Raw genomic sequence first — 27,526 nt, 5'->3', positions numbered from 1 at the left:
AGGAGGCGGTGCCTGATTTGCATGCCACGCCCAGGGGTGTAAGGCGGGCCAATCAGGAGCGAGGAGGCGGTGCCTGATTTGCACGCCACGCCCAGGGGTGTAAGGTGGGCCAATCAGGAGCGCGCTCGGGGCGCGGAGGGCGGGGAAAAAGGCGGGGACGAGGGCGGGCACCACGTGGTCACTCATTCATTCACTACATCGTATTTATTGAGCGCTTACGGGGGGCAGAGGACTGTACTGAGCGCTTGGGAAGGACAAGTTGGCATCAATTTGGGCCGAGCCGTTGCGTCCAGCGCTGCTGGGGTGAGTGTCCGCGGGGCCGGGGGAGCATTCATTCATTCAATCGTATTTATTGAGCGCTTACTGTGTGCAGGGCACTGTACTAAGCGCTTGGGAAGTACAAGTTGGCAACATAGAGAGACAGGGCAGGGAGGGACCGTCCGGCCCGTGGGGGAACCGGAGACGACCCCCTCCGGAGGGTAGCTCGGGACTGGAGAGGTCTGCAAGCAGGCTGGAGACTTGCCCGGGCCCATCCTCCTGCTCAGTGCGTGCAGGCTTTGGAGTCAATCAATCAATCATCAATCGTATTTATTGAGCGCTTACTGTGTGCAGAACACTGTACTAAACGCTTGGGAAGTCCAAGTTGGCAACATAGAGAGACAGTCCCTACCCAACAGTGGGCTCACAGTGTAAGAGGGGGAGACTAAAAGTAATAAGGGAGTCGGAGATCATCGTGTGGCTCAGGGGAAACTGCACGGGGTTTGGAGTCAGAGGTCATGGGTTCAAATCCCGGCTCCACCAGTGTGATTTTGGGCAAGTCACTTCACTTATCTGTGCCTCAGTGGGAAATGGGGATTAAGCCTGTGAGCCCCCCCACCCCCACCCCCCATGGGACAACCTGATCAACTTGTAACCTCCCCAGTGCTTAAAACAGTGCTTTGCACATAGTAAGTGCTTAATAAATGCCATTATTATTATTATTATTATTATCCCGGCTCCGCCACTTGTCAGCTGGGTGACTTTGGGCAAGTCACTTCACTTCCCTGGGCCTCAGTGACCTCATTTGCACGTAGTAAGCGCCTAACTGTAGTAAGCCTAGGGAAGCAGCATGCCTTCACTCTCTGGGCCTCAGTTCCCTCATCTGTAAAATCGGGACTGTGAGCCCCCCCCGTGGGACAACCTGATCACCTTGTAAACTCCCCAGCGCTTAGAACAGTGCTTGGCACATAGTAAGCGCTTACTAAATGCCATCATCATCATCTTCTAGACTGTGAGCCCACTGTTGGGTAGGGACCGTCTTTATGTGTTGCCAACTTGGACTTCCCCAGCGCTTAGTCCGGTGCTCTGCACACAGTAAGCGCTCAATAAATAGGATTGATTGATTGCCCCGAGCTCTTTGCCACCAAGTCACGCTGCTTCTCCGAGTGCACGTATTCAGTTCAAATGTATTAAGTGTTTACTGTGTGCAGGATACTGTACTAAGTGCTTATTATTCTATTTTACTAATGATGTATATATTGCTATAATCCTACTTATTCTGATGTTATTGACACCTGTCTACTTGTTTTGTCGCCCGTCTCCCCCTTCTAGACTGTGAGCCCGTTGTTGCGTAGGGACTGTCTCTATATGTTGCTAATGTACTTCCCAAGCGCTTAGTACAGTGCTCTGCACACAGTAAGCGCTCAATAAATGCGATGGATTGACTGATTGACAACCTGATCACCTTGTAAACTCCCCAGCGCTTAGAACAGCGCTTGGCACGCTTAATAAATGCTATTATTATTATTATCCTGGGGGGTCCTGCCCCCCCATGGGCCCCTCCACCGCGGGAGCGGGGGCGACGCCAGGCATCCCGAGCATCCCAAGGCAAGCTGAGCCCACTGGCTGCCCACGTGGGCCCGGGCAAGTTGGGGCTTGTTTGAGCGGAGAGAGGAGGGGGGCGGGTTCATTCATCCATCCATTCATTCATTCATTCAATCAGTCGTATTTATTGAGCGCTTACTGTGTGCAGAGCACTGTACTAAGCGCTTGGGAAGTCCAAGTTGGCAACATGGAGAGACAGTCCCTAGCCAACAGTGGGGTTGGGGGATCCAAAGTCCCCCCCCACCATCAATTCCTGGCTGGATTTCACCCACCGGGCCCGTGCGGGAAGGCCCGGGGTGGCGGGATCATCATCAATCGTATTTATTGAGCGCTTACTATGTGCAGAGCACTGTACTAAGCGCTTGGGAAGTACAAGTTGGCAACATATAGAGCCAGTCCCTACCCAACAGTGGGCTGCCAGGCCTGGGCTGGGGGTGGCATGGGGGTTTGTTTGTCAGCCCCGGTGGTGGCAGCCTCTTCCATTCATTCTTTCAGTTGCATTTATTGAGCGCTGACTGTGTGCAAAGCACTGGACTAAGCGCCTGGGAAGTATAATAATAATAATGATCAATCAATCGTATTTATTGAACGCTTACTGTGTGCAGAGCACTGGACTAAGCGCTTGGGAAGTACAAGTTGGCAACATATAGAGACAGTCCCTACCCAACAGCGGGCTCACAGTCTAAAAGCAATCAATCGTATTTATTGAGCGCTTACTGTGTGCAGAGCACTGGACTAAGCGCTTGGGAAGTACAAGTTGGCAACATATAGAGACAGTCCCTACCCAACAGTGGGCTCACAGTCTAAAAATGATGGCATTTATTAAGCACTTACTAGGTGCAAAGCGGTGTTGTAAGCGCTGGGGAGGTTACAAGGTGATCAGGTTGTCCTACGGGGGGCTCACAGTCTTCACCCCCATTTTACAGATGAGGTCACTGAGGCCCAGAGAAGTGAAGTGGCCTGCCCAAAGTCACACAGCTGTTCTAAGCCCTGGGGAGGTTACAAGGTGGTCAGGTTGTCCCACGGGGGGCTCACGGTCTTCATCCCCATTTTACAGATGAGGTCACTGAGGCCCAGAGAAGTTAAGTGACTTGCCTAAAGTCACACAGCTGACAGTTGGCAGAGCCGGAATTTGAACCCATGACCTCTGACTCCAAAGCCCGGGCTCTTTCTACTGAGCCACGCTGCTTCCCCAGTCTTCTAGACTGTGAGCCCACTGTTGGGTAGGGACCGTCTCTATATGTTACCAACTTGTACTTCCCAAGCGCTTAGTACAGTGCTCAATAAATACAATTGATTGATTGTTCTAAGCGCTGGGGAGGCTACAAAGTGATCAGGTTGTCCCACGGAGGGCTCACAGTCAACCCTGTCCACATGTTTTGTTTTGTTGTCTGTCTTCCCCTTATAGACTGTGAGCCCGTTGTTGGGTACAAGTTGCCAACTTGTACTTCCCAAGCGCTTATTACAGTGTTCTGCAAGCAGTAAGCGCTCAATAAATACGATTGAATGAATGAATCCCCATTTTACAAATGAATTACAAGTCGGCAACATAGGTGCCCCTGCCCGACCCGAAGCCCAGGAGTGGGAGGGGTCTGAGCCCCCTCTGGCATCCCACCACCCTCGTCTCCTGGCTGGGCATTAATGAACAATAATAATAATAATAATGGTATTAAGTGCTTACCATGTGCCCAGCACTGTTCTAAACGCTGGGGTAATCAGATGTGGGGCCCACAGTCTTCATCCCAGACTGAGCCCTTCCTCCCAGATTGAGCCCCCTCCTTCCTCTCCCTCTTCTTCCCCTCCCCACAGCCCCTGTATATATGTTTGTACAGATTTATTACTCTATTTTACTTGTGCATATTTACTATTCTATTTATTTTATTTTGTTAATATGCTTTGTTGTCTGTCTCCCCCTTCTAGACTGTGAGCCCGCTGTTCAGGGTAGGGACCGTCTCCATATGTTGCCAACTTGTACTTCCCAAGCGCTTAGTCCAGTGCTCTGCACACAGTAAGCGCTCAATAAATACGATTGAATGAATGAATGAATCCCCATTTGACAGATGAGGTCACTGAGGCCCAGAGAAGTTAAGTGGCTTGCCCAAAGTCACACAGCAGACAAGTGGCGGAGAACCCACGGCCTCTGGCTCTCAAGCCCGGGCTGCTTCCTACTGTTGGGTAGGGACCATCTCTATACGTTGCCAACTTGTACTTCCCAAGCGCTTAGTACAGTGCTCTGCACACAGTAAGCGCTTAATAAATACGATCGAATGAATGAATGCTTCGAAGGAGATGTCTCCCCTTCTGCTCCCAAGCCCTCATTTGGACCACTTTGGAAACTTCAGCAGTCCTAGTGGGAGGAACTCACATCTGGGAATTAAGTGGGTTTCTAATCCCGTCTCCACTACTTGGCTGCCGAGTGACCTAACTTAACCTCCACTTGAGTCACTTAACCTCCCAGGGCCTCAGTTTCCTCCCTTGTTTAAAAATGAGATAAACCATATGCCCTCCCTCCCACTTCAGACTGTGAGCTCTGTGTGTGAAGGGAAGCAGCGTGGCCTAGTGGAAACAGCCCGGACCTGGGTTCTAATCCTACCTCTGCTGCTGGTCTGCCATGTGACCTTGGGGAAGTCACTTAATAATAATGGCATTTATTAAGCACTTACTATGTGCAAAGCACTGTTCTAAGCGCTGGGGAGGTTACAAGGTGATCAGGGGGCTCACAGTTTTAATCCCTGTTTTACAGATGAGGTAACTGAGGCCCAGAGAAGTGAAGTGACTTGCCCAAAGTCACCCAGCTGACAATTGGCAGAGCTGGGATTCGAACCCATGACCTCTGACTTCAAAGCCCGGGCTCTTTCCACTGGCCACGTTCACTTCTCTGGGCCTCAATTTCCTCCTCTGTAAAAAAAAAATTGTACTCCCTGTGCTTAGACTGTGAGCCCCATGTTGGACAAGGGCTAACTCCAGTGCTTAGTACAGTGCTTGGTACATAGTAAGCGCTTAACAAATACCACTATAATTATTATTATTATTATTACCCCGGTGTTTAGTCAGCATTTTATGGTATTTGTCAAGTGCTTACTGTGTGTAAAGCAGTTTTCTAAGCACTGGGGTAGACACAAGTTAAGAATGTTAATTCATTCATTCAATCGTATTTATTCAATCAATCAATCGTATTTGTTGAGCGCTTATTTATTGAGTGCTTACCGTGTGCAGAGCACCGTACTAAGCGCTTGGGAAGTACAAGTTGGCAACATACAGAGAGGGTCCCTACCCAACAGTGGGCTCACAGGCTAGATAAGGTAATAAGTCCCTGTCTCATATAGGGCTCACAGGCTAAGTCAGAGGGAACACTTAATCAATCAATCAATCAATCGTATTTATCGAGCGCTTACTGTGTGCAGGGCACTGTACTAAGCGCTTGGGAAGTACAAGTTGGCAACATATAGAGAGGGTCCCTACTCAACAGTGAGCTCGCAGTCTAGATATGGTTAATAAGTCCCTGTCTTATATAGGGCTCACAGGCTAAGTCAGAGGGAACACTTAATCAATCAATCAGTCAATCAATCGTATTTACTGAGCACTTACTGTGTGCAGGGCACTGTACTAAGCGCTTGGGGAGTACAAGTTGGCAACATACAGAGACGGTCCCTACCCAGCAGTGAGCTCACAGTCTAGATAAGGTAATAAGTCCCTGTCTCATATAGGGCTCACAGGCTAAGTCAGAGGGAACACTTAATCAATACCATTCTTAGTAGCACTAATAATACTGATAATAATGGCATTTTATTAAGCGCTTACTATGTGCAAAGCACTGTTCTAAGCGCTGGGGGGGGTACAAGGTAATCAGGTTGTCCCACAGGGGGCTCACAGGGTTCATCCCCATTTTACAGATGAGGGAACTGAGGCCCAGAGAAGTGAAGTGACTTGCCCAAAGTCACACAGCTGACAAGTGGCAGAGCCGGGATTTGAACCCGTGACCTCTGACTCCAAAGCCCGGGCTCTTTCCCTTGAGCCACGCTGCTTCTCCAAATAATGGCATTTATTAAGCGCTTACTATGTGCCAAGCACTGTTCTAAGCGCTGGGGAGGTTACAAGGTGATCAGGTGGCCCCACGGGGGGCTCGCAGTCTTAATCTCCATTTTACAGACGAGGGAACTGAGGCCCAGAGAAGTGAAGTGACTTGCCCAAAGTCACACAGCTGACAACTAGTCAGGGAGGGGAAGGGGAAGATTTCTGGGGGCTGTTTTGGTCCCAAATGGCTTGCAGGGCAGGGATCTCTGCATCCCATCTTCTAGGGGACAGGGGTCTTTCCCGGCTGAGGGTCCCCATGTCCAGGGACCGTCATCCCTACACGGACCGCTCCCGCCTTGTATCCCCCCGGGCGACTGGAGAGACCCCGCACAAGGCCTACGGTCTCTTGCCGTAGGCCAAGAGATGTCTCGGGGGTCCGGAAGGGCGCTGATTTTCCCCCTGCTATCCCGGCATTCCCACCCAAGCCAGGCCCCGCCACAAGCGAGCAACCCCCCGGATATATGCCCTCACCAGGATTGCCGTCCCTCACAGCCCTCACCGATTCATAGCATTTATTGAGCACCTACTATGAGCAGAGCACTGTATTAGGTACTTGGGAGAGTATAATAATCAATCAATCAATCGTATTTATTGAGCGCTTACTGTGTGCAGAGCACTGTACTAAGCGCTTGGGAAGTACAAGCGGGCAACATATAGAGACGGTCCCTACCCAACAGTGGGCTCACAGTCTAGAAGGGGGAGACAGAGAACAAAACAAAACATACTAACAAAATAGATAAATAATATAAATTTATTTATTATAAATAATAAAATAAAATAAATAAATAGAGTAATAAATATGTACAAACATATATACATATATACAGGTGCTGTGGGGAAGGGACGGAGGTAAGAGTATAATAGTAAACATAATCCATGCCCTCGAAGAGTTTACAATCTGGTAGAGGAGACAGATCCTAAAATAAAATACAGATAGGAGAAGGAACAGAGAATAAGGATATGGACATATGTGCTGTGGGACTGGAAGTGGGGTAAGTCCCTAAATGTTTAAGGGGTTCCCACCCAAGTTCATAGGAGTGGCGGGAGAGAGGGTGAATAGGGTGGGGAATTGAGTGTCCCTCTAGACTGCAAGCTCGTTGTGGGCATGGAATCTGAGTATTTATTGTTATATTGTTAATGATGTGTATCTAGCTTTATTTTTATTTATTCTGGTGGCTTGACACCTGTCCGCATGTTTTGTTTTGTTGCCCGTCTCCCCCTTCTTGACTGTGAGCCCGTTGTTGGGTAGGGACCGTCTCTCTATGTTGCCGACTTGCACTTCCCAAGCGCTTAGTACAGTGCTCTGCACACGGTAAGCGCTCAATAAATATGATTAATGAATGAATCAATCAATCGATTGTATTTATTGAGCGCTTACCGTGTGCAGAGCACTGTACTAAGCGCTTGGGAAGTACAAGTTGGCAACACACAGAGACAGTCCCTACCCAACAGTGGGCTCACATGAATACTGTACTCTCCCAAGTGCTTCGTCCAGTGCTCTGCACACAGTAAATACGATTGACTTACTGACTGAAAAGCTAATCAGGGAGGAGGTGTGATTATTTTATTTTTAGGAAGACTTTGAAGGAGGGGACAGTGTCAGATATGTGTATAAGATCCCCGTTCTTCATCCATCGTAGATTTTGCGCCCTGGGTGTGTCAGGGCTGTGTGGATTAGGCGCCGTATGGGTCAGAGAAGCAGCGTTGCCCAGTGAATAGACTACGGGCCTGAGAGTCAGAAGGGTCTGGGTTCTAATCCCGGCTCTGCCATTTGTCTGCTATGGGATCTTGGGCAAGTTACTTAACTTCTTGTTGCTTCACAAGTGCTTAGTCCAGTGCTCTGCACACAGTAAGCGCTCAATAAATACGATCGAATGAATGAATACCTCATCTGTAAAATGGGGATGGATACTGAGAGACCCACATGGGACAGGGACTGTGTCCAATCCAATTTGCTTGTATCCACCCCTGCGCTTAGTTCAGTGCCTGGCACATAGTAAGCCCTTAACACACCACAGTTATTATTAGAGGCTTTGTGGGTCAACGTGTGACCTGATTGCATTTTATTTACCACAGCACTTACTTGGCAAATCGTTAGCGCTTAATCAATCCCGTCATTATTAATTATTAATTCAAAGGCTGTTTTTCCCAGAACCGTTGGCTGTGCTGAGTGGCCAGTGTCCATCCTTCACCGATGTGGAGGGTCATGGCAACCCTGAACCTCACCTTCTTGGGGTCCAGACAAAAGAGATTTATTTGGTCCCTGTCCGTCCTGCCCCTGGGGTCGGGGGGTGGGTAGCTGATTGGCTTCTCCTGGGTAAAACAGTGGGTGACAGTGTCAGTCATAGTTATTAATAATAGTTTTGGTATTTGTTAAGCGCGTACTATGTGCCAAGCACTGTTCTAAGGGACTGTCTCTATTTGTTGCCAACTTGTACTTCCCAAGCGCTTAGTACAGTGCTCTGCACACAGTGAGCGCTCAATAAATACGATTGATTGATTCTAAGTGCTGGGATAGATACCCACTGTTGGGTAGGGACTGTCTCTATATGTTGCCAATTTGTACTTCCCAAGCGCTTCGTACAGTGCTCTGCACATAGTAAGCGCTCAATAAATACGATTGATGATGATGATGATACAAGGTAATCAGATTGTCCCACATGGGGCTCACAGTCTTAATCCCCATTTTACACGTGAGGTAACTGAGGCCCAGAGAAGTTAAGTGACTTGCCCAAAGCCGATATGTGGCAGAGCCGGGATTAGAACACATGACCTCTGACTCCCAACCTCAGGCTCTTTCCACTGAGCCATTTTGCTTTCTATTAAGCGCTTACTATGTGCAGGGCACTGTACTAAGCTCTTGGGAGAGTACGATTTAACAATAAACAGACAAACTCTGGTATGTGCAGGCAGCCAGAGAAGCCCGAAGCCCAAGGCACCAAATGACACATGTCTCCGGGCCTCTCTCTCGTCTCTCACTACCGGCCCCGTCAAAATAAGCGGCTTAAACTCTAGCCGCCTCAGTCGAGGTCCTCGATCAATCAATCAATTGTATTGATCTCGATCTCGTCTCTCACCGCCGGTCCCCGGTCAGGGGCGTGAGTGGCCTAAATAGTAGCCGCTTCAGTCACGGCCAGTATCTTATCTGGGGATCCTGATCCCCAGGGGAAGCAGCGTGGCTCAGTGGAAAGAGCACGGGCTTGGGAGTCAGAGGTCATGGGTTCGAATCCCCGCTCCGCCACTTGTCAGCTGTGTGACTTTGGCCAATCCACTTAACTTCTCTGTGCCTCATTACCTCATCTATAAAATGGGGATTAAGGCTGTGAGCCCCAAGTGGGACAACCTGATCACCTTGTATCCCCCCCAGCGCTTAGAATGGTGCTTTGCACATAGTAAGCGCTTAACAAATATCGCTATTATTATTATTATTATTATTATTACTATTATCTCTCTCACTGCTGCCTCCAGTCAGGAGAATCAGCCACTTAAACTCTAGCAGACTCAATTCGTGGCCTCGATCTCATCTCTTTCCGCCTGGTCAGGAGAATCAGGGAATGTGTCTGTTGTTGTATTGAACTCTCCCGGGCACTTAGTGCTTTCGCACACAGTAAGCGCTCAGTAAATACGATTGAATGAATCAGCCAAGTAAACTCTAGCTACCTCAGCTCATGGTCATGATCGCATCTCTGTCATTGTCAGTCCTCTGTTTGGAGAGTAAACCATCTAAACTCTAGCCACCTCAGGCCGTGGGTAGGGACTGTCTCTATATGTTGCCAACTTGTATTTCCCAAGAGCTTAATACAGTGCTCTGCACACGGTAAGCGCTCAATAAATACGATGGAATGAATAAATGAATCTCTCACCATTGACCGTTGCTCCTTTACCAGACTCGGGGCTCCCTGATGGCAGGGGCCCATGTCTAGCCACCATCTCCCATCTCAGTCACCCTATCCCCTCCTACCTCGCCTCATTACTCTCCTACTACAACCCAGCCCGCATGCTTTGTTCTTCTAATGTTAACCTTCTCACCGTACCTCCATCTCTTCTATGTCGCCGCCGCCCTCTCGCCCACGTCCTGCCTCTGGCCTGGAACGCTCTCCCTCCTCATATCAGACAGACAATTGCTCTCCCCCACTTCAAAGCCTTATTGAAGGTATGTCTCCTCCAAGAAGCCTTCCCTGACTAAGCCCAGATCTCTTCTTCTCCCACTCCCCAACTCTTGTGAGGGCTCTTCAAGTGTCCCCCAAACTCTCCAAGTTCCCGACAGCACTGCAAAGCCCTCCGCCCCTTCTTCCCACAAAACCGTGGGATCGGGGCCTCACAACATTGCTGAAGTCCACCCTTTCCTCTCCATCCACACGCTTATCCTGCCCTGCCTCGATTACTACATCAGTCCTTGATGACCTCCCTGCCTCCCATCTCTCCCTAATCCGGCCCTTACTTCACTCTGCTGTCTGGATCAATTTCCTACCAAGCCATTCAGGTTACATCTCTCCAGTCCTCAAGAACCTCCAGTGGTTGCCCATCCACCTCCTCATCAAACAGAAACTCCTTCAATCAGCTCGCCCCCTCCTACCTCACCTCCCTGATTTCCTACTGCAATTCACCCCTCACATTTCACTTTTCTAACACCAGCATAGTCACTGTACCTCGATCTCCTCCGTCTCACCCCCAACCTCTCACTCATGACCTGCCTGTGGCCTGGAACTCGCTCCCTTTCGTGTCCGGCGGGCAATAATTCTCCCCTTCCTCAAAGCCTTATTAAATCACATCTCCTCCAAAGGGTCTTCCCTGTCTAAGCCCTGATTTCCCCTACTCCCTCTCCCTTTTATGTCGCATATGCGCCCTTTAAATGCTTGATATTCACCCCACCCTCAGCCCCAAAGCATCTGTGTCCGCATCCATAATATATTTTAGTGTCTGTCTCCCCTTCTAAACTGTCAGCTCCTTGTGATGAGGGAACATGTCTACCAGCTCTGTTGCATTGTCTTCTACCAAACCCTTAGTACAATGCTCTGCACACAGTAGACACTCAATAAATCAATCAATCGTATTTATTGAGCGCTTACTGTGTGCAGAGCACTGTACTAAGCGCTTGGGAAGTACAAGTTGGCAACATATAGAGACAGTCCCTACCCAACAGTGGGCTCACAGTCTAAAAGACTATAGACAATAAATGACAATAAATGCCATTGATTGATTGACTGGTTTATCCTGAACCAAGTCTTTCCTGGGATAGAGTGCCGCAGCATCCTCTAGGCTGGGCTGGACAAGTGTCCATTCTCTGCCTGGGCAAGGGCCACCACTTTCCCCATCTACCCAATAATGATGTTCATATTGATTAATCTTTGCTATATGATAAGTACTATGCTAGGGGATGGGGTAGATCATCAGAATACAGTCCCTGTCCCACATTCTAATGGGGAGGGAGGAAGAGGGCAAGAGAAGCAGCGTGGCTCAGTGGAAAGAGCCTGGGCTTTGGAGTCAGAGGTCATGGGTTCAAATCCCGGCTCCGCCAGTTGTCAGCTGTGTGACTTTGGGCATGTCATTTAAGTTCTCTGTGCCTCAGTTACCTCATCTGTAAAATGGGGATTCAGACTGTGAGCCCCCCATGGGACAACCTGATCACCTTGTAACCTCCCCAGCACTTAGAACGGTGCTTTGCACATAGTAAGTGTTTAATAAATGCCATTATTATTATTATTATCCCCATTGTATAGATGAGGCTCTGTAAAGTGAAATGACTTGCCGAAGGTCACACAAAAGGCTAGGGCCAGGACTGGGGCAAGAACCCCGGTCTCCTGACTCCTGGTCAAGGTTACCCCTACTGCCCTGTGGCCCCATCTGCTCCTTCAGACTGGTTCTTTCCTCTGCCATGCTGCAGGCTGGGCTCTGGGCAGCTGGGCCTTAGTACAGTGCTCTGCACACAGTAAGCGCTCAATAAATACGATTGAATGAAATGAATGGGCCTCCTGAAGGGCGGGTCAGAGAGAAGCAGCACGGCGTAGTGGATAAAGCACAGGCCTGAGTCTCAGAAGGTCGTGGGTTCTAATCCTGGCCCCGCCACGTGTCTGCTGTGTGGCCTTTCATTCATTCATTCATTCATTCAATCACATTTATTGAGCGCTTACTGTGTGCAGAGCACTGCACTGACGCTTGGGAAGTACAAGTCGGCCACATATAGAGACGGTTCAAACCCAACAACGGGCTCACAGTCTAGAAGGGGGAGACAGACAACAAAATAAAACATGTAGACGGGTTTCAAAATAGTTAGAATAAATAGAATTATAGGTATATGCACATCATTAACAAAATAAATAGAATAGTAAATATGTACAAGTAAAATAAATAGAGTAATAAGTCTGTATAAATATATACAAATACTGTGGGGAGGGGAAAGAGGTAGGGCCGGGGGGGATGGGGAGGAGGAGAGGGAAAAGGGGGCTCAGTCTGGGAAGGCCTCCTGGAGGAGGTGAGCTCTAAGTAGGGCTTTGAAGGGAGGAAGAGAGCTAGTTTTGCGGATGTGTGGAGGGAGGGCATGCCAGGCCAGGGGAAGGACGTGGGCCGGGGGTCGACGGTGGGACAGGCGAGAACGAGGCACAGCGAGGAGGTTAGCGGTGGAGGGTGCGGTCAGGGCTGGAGAAGGAGAGAAGGGAGGTGAGGTAGGAGGGGACGAGGTGATGGAGAACCTTGAAGCCGAGGGTGAGGAGTTTTTGCTTGATTCGTAGGTTGGCGGGCAACCGCTGGAGATTTTTGAGGAGGGGAGTGCCATGCCCAGAGCGTTTCTGTACAGAGATAATCCGGGCAGCAGAGTGAAGTACAGACTGAAGCGGGGAGAGACAAGAGGATGGGAGACCTTGGGCAAGTCGCTTCATTTCTATGGGTATCAGTCACCTCTTCTGTAAAATGGGCATTGAGACTGTGAGCTCCATGTGGGACAGGGACTGTGTCCAACCCGATTTTCTTATATCCATCACAGCATTTAGTACAGTGCTTGGCACATAATAAGCGCTTAACAAATACCGTCATTATTATTACTATTATGTGGTGTCTGTGTCGCCAGTGACATCTGGCCCCTCAGGAAGCCAGCTCAGGACCCCTCTTTCGTACGGAAACCAGGCACTGAGGGGTCAGGACAGAGCCACATCTCCTCTAAACTAAGCTCCCTGTGGGCAGGGCAACTGTCTGCCAACTCTGTTGTATAATAATAATAACAATAGTAACTGTGGTATTTGATATTAATAATAATACTAATAATCACTGTGGCATTTATTAAGTGCTTACTAGGTGCCAGGCACTGATTTAAAAGCTGGGGTGGATACAAGCAAATTCGGTTGGACCCAGTCCCTGTTCCACATGGGCCTCACAGTCTTAATCCCCATTTTACAGACGAGGCAACTGAGGCCCAGAGAAGTGAAGTGACTTGCCCAAGGTCACCCAGCAGACTAGTGGCACAGCTGGGATTAGCACCCAGGTCATCATCATCATCAATCGTATTTATTGAGCGCTTACTGTGTGCAGAGCACTGGACTAAGCGCTTGGGAAGTACAAATTGGCAACATATAGAGACAGTCCCTACCCAACAGTGGGCTCACAGTCTAAAAGGGGGTCTGAAAGGTCCTTCTCACTTCCAGGCCTGTGCTCTCTCCACTAGGCCATACCGCCAAGCACGTAGTGAGCGCACAGAAAATACCATCGATGTTGATGATCTCCTTTCGTCCAAACCAGGTCCTACCTGTTGATTGCAGTTCAGACCAGGAAAGGGGTTAGGATTTAGTGGGTGGGGAGGGTCCGGCCAGAGGCTGTCGCTTTGCCCACCCCCATCCCTGACCATGCCCCCCGTGTACCCCCAGCCAACGCCCGGGCAGCAGCATGGTGTGCCAGGAGAACCAGTTCCAGGACGAGCGGGGTCAGTGTGTGGACTGTGGGCAGTGCGGCCCAGGTTGGGAGCTGGCCAAGGTGAGGGATGCCCGGGCCTGGCACTGCCGCATCTCTATTTATCCCCGGGGAAGGGGTACTCCCTGGGTAGGGGAGCGGTGGGGGTCTCGGTTCTCCAAGGTGAGGGGTGTCCGGGCCTGGGGAAGGGGCATTGTCCAGGGAACGGCAGCAGGGAGTTGAATCAGGTGGCGGGATGGTGCAGGGAGGGCCAGCCCAGGGCCCAGTCCTCCCAGTCCCCCAGCCCCACTCCCCTCGGGTCCCCAATGCGGCTAGTCTGATTTCAGGAGTGCGGCTACGGGGAAGGGGGCCCATCCCCTTGTACGGTTTGCCCCCGCCGGAGATTCAAGGCGACCCAGGGACACCACGGCTGCCAGGCCTGCACCTCCTGTGCCCTCTTCAACCGCGTCCAGACGGCCAGCTGCACGGGCACGGCCGATGCCGTCTGCGGGCACTGCCTGCCGGGGTGAGTTGCCGCCGGCCCGGGCAGCGGGGCGAGGGGTGGCGGAGGTTCCTCCGGCCGGGTCGCAAGGCAGCAAGGGGCAGTCCGTATTCCCCCCACCCCGGGGGACCCAGGAGAAGAAACCCCGACCTGAGCAAGTGGCCCGATGAGCCCGGGGTCAGGAGGAAAGCTGGTTGTGGGTCCAAAGGAAAGTAGGCAACAGGCCTGAAGGAAATCAGGCAGGTGGTCTGAAGGAAATTGAAGGAAAGTCCAAAGTAAATCTGGTAGTGGGTCTGAAAGAAACCAGGCAGTGGATCTGAAGGAAACCAGGCAGTGGATGTGCATAATAATAATAATAATTGTGGTATCTGTTAAGTACTTACTATGTGCCGGGCACTGTACTAAGTCCTGGGGTGGATACACGCAAATCGGGTTGGACACAGTCCCTGTCCCACGCGGCGGTGCTCATAGTCTCAACCCCCATTTGACAGATGAGGTAACTGAGGCCCAGAAGAAGTGAAGAGACTTGCCCAGGGTCACACAGCAGACAAGTGGCAGAGCCGGGAATAGAACCCAGGTCCTTCTGACTTCCACCGCTCCATGCTGCTTCTCTCCACAAGGAAGGAGACTATTCATTTTTCATTCATTCAGTCGTATTTATTGAGCGCTTACTGTGTGCAGAGCACTAGACTAAGCGCTTGGGAAGTACAAGTTGGCAACAAATAGAGACCAGGCAGCAGGCCTGAAGGAAATCCAAAGGAAATGGGGCAGTGGTCTAAAAGAAATCAGGCAGTGGGCCTGAAGAATATCAGGTTGAGTCCAAGGGAACTCTGAAGGAAAACAGGCTGCAGATGTAAGGGAAATCAGGCTGTGGTTCTGAAGGAAATTAGGCAGCAGTTCCAAAGAAAACAAGGCAGCGGGCTCCGAGGAAATGGGGCAGCGGTGCCGAAGGTGAGTGAATGACGTCCGCCGCTCCCGTCCGGCCCGGCAGGTTCTACAGCAAGACCCGGATCGGAGGCCGGCAGGACCGGGAATGCTTCCCCTGCAGTCCGCAGACGCCGCCCTCGGAGAACCAGTGTGGGTGCCCACTTCGACCCTCCCCAGACCCCCGGTGGCCCTGGCTGCCCGCCCAGGGTGGCCCCGCATGCCCGGCCGCCCCGCTGACCCTGCGACCCCCTCCTCCCCCCGTCCTCAGGTCCCGTCCGGCTGGACGCGGGGCAGCCGCCCGGACCCTCGGCATCGTGGCAGGAAGCCGTGCTGGTCACCCTGGTGAGCTGTGCCCTGGTGGCCATTGCCCTGGTGCTGGTCGCCCTGGCCTTCCTCTACCTCCGACGCTTCCTCAAGAGCCACTGCCAGCAGGGTGAGGATGCCCACCCCCCTCCTCCTCCCTCCCCTGTTCCAGCACAGTGAAGACCCCCATCCCCCTCCTCCTTTCCCCAGCCCCAGCACAGTGAGAACTCCCAGAGTAATAATAATAATAACGATGGCATTTGTTCAGCGCTTACTATGGGCCGAGCACTGTTTTAAGCGCTGGGGGGAGATACAGGGTCATCAGGTTGTCCCCCGTGGGGTTCACAGTCTTCATCCCCATTTTACAGATGAGGGAACTGAGGCACAGAGAAGTCAAGGGACTTGCCCAAAGGCACACAGCTGGTCAGTGGCGGAGCCGGGGTTAGACCCCACGACCTCCGACTCCCAAGCCCGGGCTCTTTCCACTATGCCACGCTGCTCCTGTCCCCCTCCTCCTTGCTCCCCCTGCCCCAGCATGGTAAGGGGCCCCCGTCCCCTCCTCCCTCCTTTCTTTCTTCCTCCTCCTCCCTCTCCCAGCACGGTGAGGACCCCCCATTCCTCTCCTTCTCTCGCCATCCAGTATGATCAGAACAGTGGGACCCTCCCCTCCTCTGCCCCTTCTCCTTCCCTTCCTGCTCCCTGCCCCACTGGGTGGGGACCACCCCTCCTCCTTCCTCGTTCTCCTTTTCCCTTAGGGTGAGGGTCTCCCCCCTAGCTCCATTCCCTCCCCCCACCCCTCCTTGCCTGGTGGTGACCCGCTCTCCCTTGGGCTCCCTGCCCTCTCCACCCCACCCCCTCAGTCTTCAGGAGGTCCCAGGACTTCATGGGTCAAATGGGCCCCTGTCCGATGTCCAGCTCAGGGGGCTGCTCCCCAGATGAAGAGCCCCCGCCCGGCCCCTGGGGCTTGGCTGCCAAAAGTTGGGGCTCGTGTGTCCGACCGGCTGCAGCTGGAGGTGAGCGCTGTCTGCCCGGCACTTGGGAGAGGGGGGGATCCCTGGATCTCACCCGGCCACCCTGGGAAAAGTTAGGGTCTCTCCCGACACTGACACACGCACAGGGTTCCCGTCCCCCAGGGACTGTCCCACCGCAAGGAGACCCGTCCCATGTCCAGATCTTGGGGGTCTCGACTCCTACCCCGCTGCATGGGGAGGGAGGGGGAGAGAAGAGGGGGACAGGGCGCCTGTCGGAGGTTAGGTATAGGCCAGTCACAGGAGGGAGGAGGTTGAGGGGGGTGGGCGGCCCTGACTCCAGCCCCTGTAGAAGAGATTAGATGTCCAGCTGGTCACCGGAGGGAGGAGGTGGGGGGCCCTGACTCCAATTCCCATCACAGAGGTTAGTTGTAGGCCAGTCACAGGGGAGAGAGGGGGTTGGGGGGGGTACCCTGAGTCGAACACCTGTCGGTGCCTGCTTCCCTGACAGCAAGTGCGGTGGACGACGTGGCCCCTGGCCTCCAGATGCCCCTCGCGCCCGCTGGCTGTGAGCTCTGCCCAGCCTGCCCCACTCCGGGCCTGGGCCCCCGGCCAGCTGCGAGTTCCCCGGACACCCAGCTGATGCTCTGTTCATCGGAGGGACACTCCGGCTGGGCACCAGGGTCCCTTTCCTCCGCCGGACCCCCCGGTGCCGGCCCCCCTCCCGCCTCCGCCCCCGCCTCCTGCGCCTCGGAGACTCACGCCCGTTGGCCCCACGCTCCCGTCGAGTGCACGGAATTCGACCTACACAAGTTCTCCAACATTGGCACCAATGAGGGGGCAGGGCCGGTGTCCCCCTCCTGCTGCCTCCACGCCAGGCGACCCCCGCAGGCTCCCCAGCCCCCCACAGTGAGCCCTCTTTCCCTCCCGGGTGGGGCCGGGGGGGCATTATTTGGGGTCTAGGGGCAGCTGGTGGGGCCACATCAGCCGGGGAAAGGGTCTGGAGGTGACCCAGAGGGGTGGGAGGGGTGAACCTGGGGAACCACCAATGCCTGATTTGGCGGGGATCTGGAAAAGTGGTCTGGGTGCAGGCAGGCAGTGGGTGGGAGTTCTGAGCTCCTGCCCTGGCACTAACCTGTGTGCCTTTCTCTCTCCTTCCCCTTCCAGGCATCCTCGTCCCACGGTGCCCACGTTCCCTGGTGACTCGGCCACACCTGCGTTCGCCGGATGGGCTCGGAGAAGGGAGCAGGGGTCCCGTCCCCGGCCCCTGGCCTGCCACCAGCCGGGTTTCCACAGGCTGTGGAAGGGTATGGCCCATTTTGCCCCCACAGGGGACAAGGGTCTTGAAGCAGGTCTAGTTTTGGGGGGCTTAGGGGGAAGGGCGACACTCTTCGCTGCTGTACGTCCTTTTCCCAGCTACAATAGCCCTTGGGGGTAGTTTGGGGGTCGGGGTGGGAGAGTTCTCCACAGTGGCAAGCCCCGCCACTTTTATTTGCGTGCTCTTCTTTGGGGAGCACTTTGGAATTCCTTTCCCTAATGTTTCCCTTCTTGATTGTGGTTCTGGGTGTTCCCGAGCACTGTCCCCGCTTCTTGGGGAACATTTTACATAATGCTAAGGGTCCTGAAGGGATCTGAACTTCCAGGCACTGTACCTCCTCCCTTGGGAGCACTTTTTATCTACTTAAGAGCGGCCCGCTTTCTACAGGATCCTGAGCAACGTCTCCCATCCTGAGAGAGCACATTTAGTAGTTTTCAGGAGCCTGAGGGCCGTGTTCCATAAAATGGCTCCGGGTGCGGGAGTTTCTGGAGCCGCTGGGCTCGGTGTGGGCTGGGCATTGGCTTAAGTGTAGTCTCAGGCATGGGCTTTGTGTGGGCTAGGCGTGGAGGTGGCATGGACTCAGATCTCCACGGCTGGGCAGGTTGGCAGCATGGTGATGGGGGTCCGTGGTCCAGACCACTAGCTCTCCCCTGCCCTCCCCTCTCCTTCGTGAGCAGCCTCCACCACGGCCAGTTGGGCTTCCCACTCTCCGCGTGCGTCTGCGTGTGTGTATGTCTGATTAGCATTCTTTCTACATTCCTGCGGATGTGGGAAAGGGATTGTCCTAGGTTTTGCCAGCCACATTTGCCAGGCTGGCCAGCAGCCATGGGCAGAGTCCCACCCCCGGCCGGTCCAGCGGGATTGTCCGGGGTTGGGGGAGAAGCTGGGACAGAACGGGCAGGGTCTCTAGAGCACCAGGCAGAGGATGTGGAGCGCACTCGGGACATATTTCCCGAAGCCTGGCAGGCCTCACCTACAGCTGCGTTTCGGGACATCAGCTTTTCTGGGAAAATGCCCCAAAGCATGACTGCACGTGGCCTGCAGCAGAATCCGGACCAGTGATACCCGTGGATGAGCTCAATGAATAAGCCCGGCCCCCTGCTCATCTCTCATGTATCGGGGTCCCCGCACTGTCCCTGGCCTCGGCAATACCGGCTAGCGGTACTTGGGCCAGGGACGGCGGCGGGCACTGGCCGTGGCTTATTGGAAACAGCCCAGGTCTTTGGGGTCAGAGGACCTGTTTTCTAATCCCACCTCTGACATCTGCCTGCTGGGTGACCTTGGGCAAGTCATCTGCTTCTGCCCTCTGCCTCAGTTCCCTCATCTGTACAACGGGGATTCAGTGTATGTTCTCCCTCCTACTTAGTGTGTGAGTCCCTCGTGGGACGGGAACTCTCTCCGACCTGATTATCCTGTATATAGTCCAGCGCTTGGCACAGTGCTTGGAACGTAGTAAGTGTTTAATAAATACCACAGTAATGATGATTATCTGGGCATCTACCAGTGGAGCAGCTTTGAGGTGGGTAGGCAGGGCAGCCCAACCTTGCTGCAGGGCAGAGTGTCACCCCAATACTGGAAAAGCCCATTTTCTGGGATGGTGTCCCCTCTCTCCCCCCAGTGCCCCCTTGTCTTAATCCAGCCCCTGTGCCCCCTGAGGTGGGGTCTCCCTAACATGGGGATTCCAAGGGTTGAGGGGCCCATATGGGCATCAGTCAGTCAGCCTTATTTTGTGCAGAGCACTGTACTTGGTACTTGAGAGCGGGGCTGGGAACGCAGCACAGCAGCTGGGGTGGCTCTCTGGGAAATTTGCCAAAATGCATTTGGTCTGACTTGGCTAGATATTTCAGGGGAGTGACTCTTCTGATGGTCTGAATTAGTCAAGTGACTTGCTAGTGTGGCCTGCTGGCCTGTGACCTCCAGCGACAGTGAAGTCTTTGCCCCAGCGAGACCAGCGATTTCTGTGGCTGAAGTGGGGCTGGGGGACGCTGCCCGTCGCTGACCCCCCGTCTCGGTGGTTTCAGCCTCTCCTGCTTGGAGGCGGTGGCCTGGATGAACTGACCCTACCTGGGCCCTGGGGCTCTCTGGCCGATTTGTTGCCGATTTGTACTTCCCAAGCGCTTAGTACAGTGCTCTGCACATAGTAAGCGCTCAATAAATACGATTGATGATGATGATGATGATGGCCACACTGCGTGGCCAGCCTGCTTTTGAAAGGGTCGCTCATTTCTTCTTAAGTGAGCTGGCTCGCTGTCAGCTGGTTCAGTGATTTTTCTTCATCCTCTCCATCACTGTCTAATCAGAGTAGCCGAAAGCCTCCTCTCTGAGCCAGGGCGGACGGGGTTTGTCGTTGCCCAGGTGCCGGTTGTGTGATTGGCCAGGGTGCCACCTGAACGCCAGCAGTTGCCAGGGGCACACATCCTGCTCCCCCTTCCCCAGAGGGTGACTGGGCACTCAGTAGCTCTTAACAGCCGTGGAGCTCAGTAAAGAGGCAGGCCAGGGTAGCAGCTGTCAATCATGGCCTCGGGTTCTAGGTAGCCAGTCAATTGTATTTATTGGGCACTTACTGTGTGCAGGGTACTGTACTAAGCACTTGGGAGAGTACAATATAACAATTGTATTTATTGGGCACTTACTGTGTGCAGAGTACTGTACTAAGCATTTGGGAGAGTACAATATAACAATTGTATTTATTGGGCACTTACTGTGTGCAGAGTACTGTACTAAGCACTTGGGAGAGTACTATATAACAATAAACAGACACATTCCCTGTCCACAATGAGTCTAGAGGGGAAGGCACACTTAATGCCAGTAAATAAATTACTGATATGTAGATCAGTGCTGTGGGGCTGGGAGGGGGAGATGAGTAAAGGGTGCAAGTCAGGGCGATGCAGAAGGGAGTGGGAGAAGAGGAAAGGAGGGCGTGATCAGGGAAGGCCTCTTTGAGGAGCTGGGCCTTCAGTAAGGGGCTGAAATGGTGGGGGTGGGGGGTAATTGTCTGTTGAATATGAGGGAGGGCGTCCAGGCCAGAGGTGGGATGTGGGCGAGAGATCGGCAGCGTGACAGAGGAGATAGAAGTGTAGTGAGAAGCGGATCAGCAGTGTCAGTCCCAGCTCCGTCACCTCTACCTCAGTTCCTGGGACCCCGGGGCCGTGGAAGTGACTGCAGGACACTGGCCATGGCCTCTGGATTTCCTTTCTCTGGCCACTTTCCCTGATCCTTTTTCTGACCCCTTTCAGGGAGCCCAGCGGGCTGGGGAGGCCTCCCCCGGGGGTTGCCCCCCGAAGTTTGTCCCTTCTCTATTCCAGTCCTGTGGGCCCGGGGCCCAGGAGGATGTCAGTCTCCCGACGATGGCGGCGGCTGTGTTAGCAGCCTCCCTACGGGCCCCCCCCACCCCGTTTCCACTCCTCTCACATCAAGCCCCGACTGGGATGTCTCTCTATGGTGAACGTGAATTTCTTTTGTAAACTGCTTTTATTTATGAAGATTTCACCCACCTTGGGTCCCCTGCCTGGGTGGGGATAATGACTCGATGTGGTTCTGATTTCCTCTGAGATGTGGGGCTCTGGAAACGTTTCATACTTGCAGTTCAATAAAAAGAGATCACAAAAATGTGTGCGTGTGCGCGCCAAGCTGTCCTCAAATATCTGGGTTAGATATAATATAGTCCCTGTCCTACATGGGGCTCACAGAGTGAGGGTGAGGGTGAACAGGCATTTTATCCCCATTTTACAGGTGAGGAAACTGAGGCACAGAGACGGTAAGTGACTTGACTCTAGTCATACAGCAGGCAAGTGGGTGTTAGAACCCAGGTCCTCTGATCTGATTTTATCGCATCTTCCCCAGGCACAAGTGGGTGTTAGAACCCAGGTCCTCTGATCTGATTTTATCGCATCTTCCCCAGTACTAAGAACAGTGCTCTGCACATAGCAAGCACTTAATAAACACCACAGTTAGTATAGGGAGCACAGGCCTGGGACTTAAAACAGCCCCTATCCCACACCAGGCACACATCTAATGGGGAGGTAGAGCGGGTATTTAATCCACATTTTGTAAATGAGGAATTTGAAGCCCAGAGAGTGAATCAGTCGATATTTACTGAGCACTTTTGGTGGGCCGAGCACTGTATTAAGTGTTTGGGAGTGTACAATACAATAGAGTTGGTAAGACAGTGATCCCTACCCACAAGGAGTTTAGGGAGGGAAACACATTAAAGTACATTACAGATAGGAGAAAGGGCAAGGTATAGGAATAGGTATGTGTGTTGTGGGGCTGAGGGTTGGGTGAAAACAGGTGCTTAAAGGGTAATAATAATAATAGCATTTATTAAGTGCGTACTATGTGCAAAGCACTGTTCTAAGCGCTGGGGAGGTTATGAGGTGATCAGATTCATTCAATCGTATTTATTGAGTGCATACTGTGTGCAGAGCACTGTACTAAGCGCTTGGGAAGTACAAGTTAGCAACATATAGAGACAGTCCCTACCCAACAGCGGGCTCACAGTCTAGAAGGGGGAGACAGACAACAAAACAAATAAACCAAATAAAATAGAATAAATATGTACAGGTAAAATAAAGAGTAATAAATATGTACAAACATTTATACATATCTACAGGCATCTACCTATCCTAGCCTACCTACCCCCTACAGCGCCTGGCGTGTAGTAAATACTCCTCAAAATCATCATCAGATGATGATGATGATGGCATGTCGTATTTATTGAGCGCTTACTGTGTGTAGAGCACTGTACTAAGCGCTTGGGAATAGGATAGTATATAGTATATTACACTATAGTATAGTACAGTATAGAGAAGCAGTGTGGTTCTGTGGCAAGAGCCCAGGCATTCGAGTCAGAAGTCAGGGGTTCAAATCCCCCTCCACCGCTTGTCACCTGTGTGACCTTGGGTAAGTCACTTCACTTCTCCGGGCCTCAGGTTGTCCCACGGGGGGCTCACAGTCTTCATCCCCATTTTACGGATGAGGGAACTGAAGCCCGGAGAATTCATTCATTCAATCGTATTTATTGAGCGCTTACTGTGTGCAGAAGGGCACTGTACTAAGCACTGGGGAAGTACAAGTTGGCAACATATAGAGACGGCCCCTACCCAACAGTGGGCGCACAGTCTAGAAGAAGTGAGGTGACTTGCCCAAAGTCACCCAGCTGACAAGTGGCAGGGCCGGGATTTGAACCCATGACCTGTGCTTAGCTCAGAGCTAAGAGCACAGAAGACGCAGAGGGGAGAGCGGGTAGGGAAAATGAGGAAGGCCTCTTGGAGGTACGACTTTAATGAGTCTTTGAAGGTTGGGAGTGCGGTCATCTGTTGGAGGGAGGACGTGGGCGAGGGCTCGGCGGCCGGATAGACGAGATGGAGGCACAGGGAATGGATTGGCGTTAGAGGAGCCAAGTGTGCCGGTTGTAATAGATCGGTGAGGTAAAGTAGGAAGGAGAGAGCCGAATAAGTGCTTTAAAGCGGACGGTAAGACGTTTCCGTTCCACTCGGAGGTGGGTGGGTAACCGCTACAGGTTCTTGAGGAGTTGGGCTGAGTGGTTTTGAAGAGAAATGACCCAGGCGGCGGTGAAGACTGGAGAGGGGAGAGGCAGGGAGGTCAGCGAGGAGGCTAGCGTACTAGTCGAGGTGGAATAGGATAAGTGATCGGATCCGTGTAGCAGTTTGGAAGGAGAGGAAAGGGTGCATTCTAGGGTAACAGACACGATTTTATGACAGATCGAATGTGTGGGATAAACGAGAGATGGGTAAAGGATGCCTCGGTTATGGGCTTGTGAGATGGAGAATAAGAGCGTTTGGTTTCCTCGCCCATAAGATGGGGACTCGATATTATTATTCTGATTATTATTAGTAGTAGTAGTAATAGTAATATCTCAGGGTCAGCTCTATCTTCGTCACTGGGCTTTATTCACCAGATCTCAGCCCACCATGCCAAGAGAAGCAGCGCGGCTCGGTGGAAAGAGCCCGGGCTTGGCAGTCAGAGGTCATGGGTTCTAATCCCGGCTCCGCCACACGTCTGCTGTGTGACCTTAGGCAAGTCACTTAACGTCTCTGAGCCTCAGTTACCTCATCTGGAAAATGGGGATGAAGACTGGGAGCCCCACGTGGGACAACCTGATCACCTTGTATCCCCCCCCCGCCCCAGCACTTAGAACGGTTCTTTGCACATAGTAAGCGCTTAACAAATGCCATCATCATCATCATCAATCGTATTTATTGAGCGCTTACTATGTGCAGAGCACTGTACTAAGCGCTTGGGAAGTACAAATTGGCAACATATAGAGACAGTCCCTACCCAACAGTGGGCTCACAGTCTAAAATGCCATCATCATCATCATCATGCCAGGACACAGCTGGTTGTATCTCACCCTAATCAGCATTCAAAATGCCCTCCTGCCCCCTCCACTCTCATCCCCCAACCCCAAACTGTCCCTCACCGAGACCGCACTATTAACTGAGTGACTGTTGCTAGCAGTATGACAAGTGTTACTATTCTCCTGTCCTATAAGTGGGAGCTCAGAGAGGTTAAGTGTTTTACCAACAGACACAAAGCAAATAAAGCTCAGGTCAGACACCAGAGTCCGGAATGGTGGACCGCATGCGGGAGAGAGACAGTGTCCTGATAGAACTGAATTCTATCTATCCCGGCACGGAGAAACAGTGCTTGGCACATAGTAAGCATTTGACAAATTCCACTGTAAACATTATGATACATCAGATTATTGGGGAAGCACCATACAAGAAAATAGAAAGAGCACCGTACTGGGATTCATTCATTAACCCCAGCTCTGCCACTTGCTGCTGTGTGACCTAAAGTAACTTAAATTCACTGTGCCTCGGTTTTCTAACCTGTGAAAAGGAGATTCAATGCCTATTATCCCTCCCCCTTAGACAGTGAGCCCTGTGTGAGGTAGGGGGTATGTCTGTTCTGATTATTTTGTATCTGCCCCAACACTAAGCTCAGCGCTAGGCACATAGTATGGTAATTAAGGACCAAAATTATGACTGTTATTTCTCATGTCAGGGTGCCACCCAGCAGACTCTCCTGCCGGCTAAGAGTCAGGCACATAACTGCTTTGAGGTGAATTTTTTGCACAACCTCAATAGCCCTCTGGCTGGAACCAAAGACTTATTTCAAACAATAGAACTGTGAGCTCTTATGTGCTTACAGCTTTTCACGGCAGATCACAAAACAGGGCAATTTGGGAACAGCCTGAGCCTTAGTGCTCGCTCTGAGAAGATGTCTTGGTTAGACTCCGGGGAGAAGGGAGAAATGTCTCGGTTAGAACCCAAGGTGGAGGGGGAGAGGTCTTGGTTAGACTCCAGGGTGGAAGGTTAGATGTCTTGGTTATAATCCAGGCCATAAAGGTAGATTCTTGGTTAGACTCAAGGGTGTAAGGGGAGATGTATCGGTTAGACAGCAGGGAAAAGGGGGAGATGTCTTTGCTACACTACAGGTTGGAGGGGGAGATTCATTCATTCATTCATTCATTCAATCGTATTTATTGAGCGCTTACTGTGGGGAGAGCACTGTACTAAGTGATTGGGAAGTACAAGGCGGCAACAGATAAGACGGTCCCTACCCAGCAACGGGCTCACAATCTAGAAGGGGGAGACAGATGACAAAACAAAACATGTAGACAGGTGTCAAAACCATCAGAATAAATGGAAGTATAGCTAGATGCACATCATTAACAGAATAGTAAATATGTACCAGTAAAATAAATAGAGTAATAAATCTGTACAAACATATATACAGGTGCTGTGGGGAGGGGAAGGAGGTAGGGCTGGGGGGGATGGGAAGGAGGAGAGGAAAAGGGGGGATCAGGCTGGGAAGGCCTCCTGGAGGAGGTGAGCTCTCAGCAGGGCTTTGAAGGGAGGAAGAGAGCGGATGTGTGGAGGGAGGGCATTCCGGGCCAGGGGAAGGATGTGGGCCGGGGGTCGACAGTGGGACGGGCGAAAATGAGGAATAGTGAGGAGGTTAGCGGCCGCAGAGGAGCGGAGGGTGCGGGCTGGGCGTAAAGCGTCTTGGTTAGACTATAGGGTGGAAGGGGAGAGGTCTTGGATAGACATCAGGGGTGGAAGAGATGTCTTCGTTAGGCATCAGGGGGAGGGGGAGATGCCTTAGTTAGAGACCAGGTGGGAGGGGAAAATGCCTTGATTAGATCCTCAGGGAGAGGAGCAATGTCTTGGTCAGACTCCAGAGCGGAAGGGGAGATGTCTTGGTTAGACTCCGGGGCGGAGAGGGTGACGCCTTGGTTAGACTCTGGGTGGGGTCTCCCCCTTTTAGGCTGTGAGCCCACTATTGGGTAGGGACTGTCTCTATATGTTGCCAACTTGTACTTCCCAAGCGCTTAGTACAGTGCTCTGCACACAGTAAGCGCTCAATAAATACGATTGATGATGATGATGGAGGGGACGATGTCTTGGTTAGACTCCAGGGTGGAGGGGTAGAAAACTTGGTTAGATACTCAGACGGAGTGGGAGATGTCTTAGTTAGACAATAGAGGGGAGGGGACATGGTCATGGTTAGATTCCAGGGCCAAGGGGGCGATTTCTTGGCTAATAATAATAATAATGATGGCATTTATTAAGCGCTTCCTGTGTGCAAAAGCACTGTTCTAAGCGCTGGGGTAGATACAAGGTAATCAAGTTGTCCCACGTGGGGCTCACGGACTTAATCCCCATTTTCCAGATGCGGTAACTGAGGCCCAGAGAAGTGAAGTGACTTACCCGAAGTCGCACAGCTGACAAGTGGCGGAGCCAGGATTTGAACCCATGACCTCTGACTCCAAAACCCGGGCTCTTTCCACTGAGCCACGCTGCAGGCGCCACACCGGAGGGGAAGATTCATTTATTTAGTCATTCAATCGTATTTATTGAGCACTTACTGTGTGCAGAACACTGTACTAAGCGCTTGGGGAGATATCTTGGTTAGACCCCAGGCAGAGGGAACAATAGTGTCATCATCATTCGTATTTATTGAGTGCTTACTGTGTGCAGAGCACTGTACTAAGCACTTGGGAAGTCCAAGTTGGCAACATATAGAGACAGTCCCTACCCAACAGTGGGCTCACAGTCTAAAAGAATGATGGCATTTATAAAGCGCTATGTGCAAAGCACTGTTCTAAGCGCTGGGGAGGTTACAAGGTGATGAGGTTGTCCCACGGGGGGGCTCACAGTCTTCATCCCCATTTTACAGATGAGGTCACTGAGGCCCAGAGAAGTGAAGTGACTTGCCCAAAGTCACACAGCTGACTAGCAGTGGAGCCGGGATTTGAACCCATGACCTCTGACTCCAAAGCCCGGGCTTTTCCACTCCGATCTTTGCCCTGCCTGGCTAAAGATTCACCTCAAGCAGATTTCTGCTTCCCTTGGATGAGATCCTTGGATGCCCCTCACCCAGATTTCTGATGCCCTAGGGAGAGATCCATAGATTCACCTCCTCCCAGATTCCTGGTCCCTGAAATGAGATGTGTAGATTGACTCCCCCCGCTGAGCAGCCCTAATTAACCGGGAGTTCATTCATTCAATCGTATTTATTGAGCGTTTACTGTGTGCAGAGCACTGGACTAAGCACTTGGGAAGTCCAAGTTGGCAACGTATAGAGACGGTCCCTACCCAACAGTGGGCTCACGGTCTAAAAGAACAATGGGCTCACAGTTCCTACATCATCATCATCATCATCATC

At 52.0% G+C, this 27,526-nt stretch overlaps 1 protein-coding gene across 1 annotated transcript; it reads left to right on the top strand.

Annotated features, from left to right (window-relative positions):
- The first annotated feature begins 254 nt into the window (after positions 1–254).
- On the top strand, positions 255–17,892 carry EDA2R (ectodysplasin A2 receptor). Its single transcript, XM_038748449.1, has 8 exons — positions 255–303; positions 13,791–13,896; positions 14,160–14,338; positions 15,306–15,391; positions 15,510–15,674; positions 16,405–16,557; positions 17,024–17,421; positions 17,680–17,892. The coding sequence occupies exons 2-8, from the start codon at positions 13,810–13,812 to the stop codon at positions 17,713–17,715; spliced, it is 1,104 nt and encodes a 367-aa protein (XP_038604377.1). The 5' UTR covers positions 255–303; positions 13,791–13,809; the 3' UTR covers positions 17,716–17,892.
- Positions 17,893–27,526: the final 9,634 nt, after the last annotated feature.

This window comes from Tachyglossus aculeatus, chromosome 6, assembly GCF_015852505.1.
Source record: "Tachyglossus aculeatus isolate mTacAcu1 chromosome 6, mTacAcu1.pri, whole genome shotgun sequence".
Taxonomy (NCBI): domain Eukaryota; kingdom Metazoa; phylum Chordata; class Mammalia; order Monotremata; family Tachyglossidae; genus Tachyglossus; species Tachyglossus aculeatus.
This window is presented reverse-complemented; position numbering and strand designations above follow the sequence as displayed.

Excerpts from the sequence above, each read along its gene's own strand:
- EDA2R (XM_038748449.1), top strand. The coding sequence starts at position 13,810 with ATGGTGTGCCAGGAGAACCAGTTCCAGGACGAGCGGGGTCAGTGTGTG. Across the intron at positions 13,897-14,159 it reads CAGGTTGGGAGCTGGCCAAG|GAGTGCGGCTACGGGGAAGG; the intron begins GTGAGGGATGCC and ends GTCTGATTTCAG. Across the intron at positions 15,392-15,509 it reads GCCGCCCTCGGAGAACCAGT|GTCCCGTCCGGCTGGACGCG; the intron begins GTGGGTGCCCAC and ends CCCCGTCCTCAG.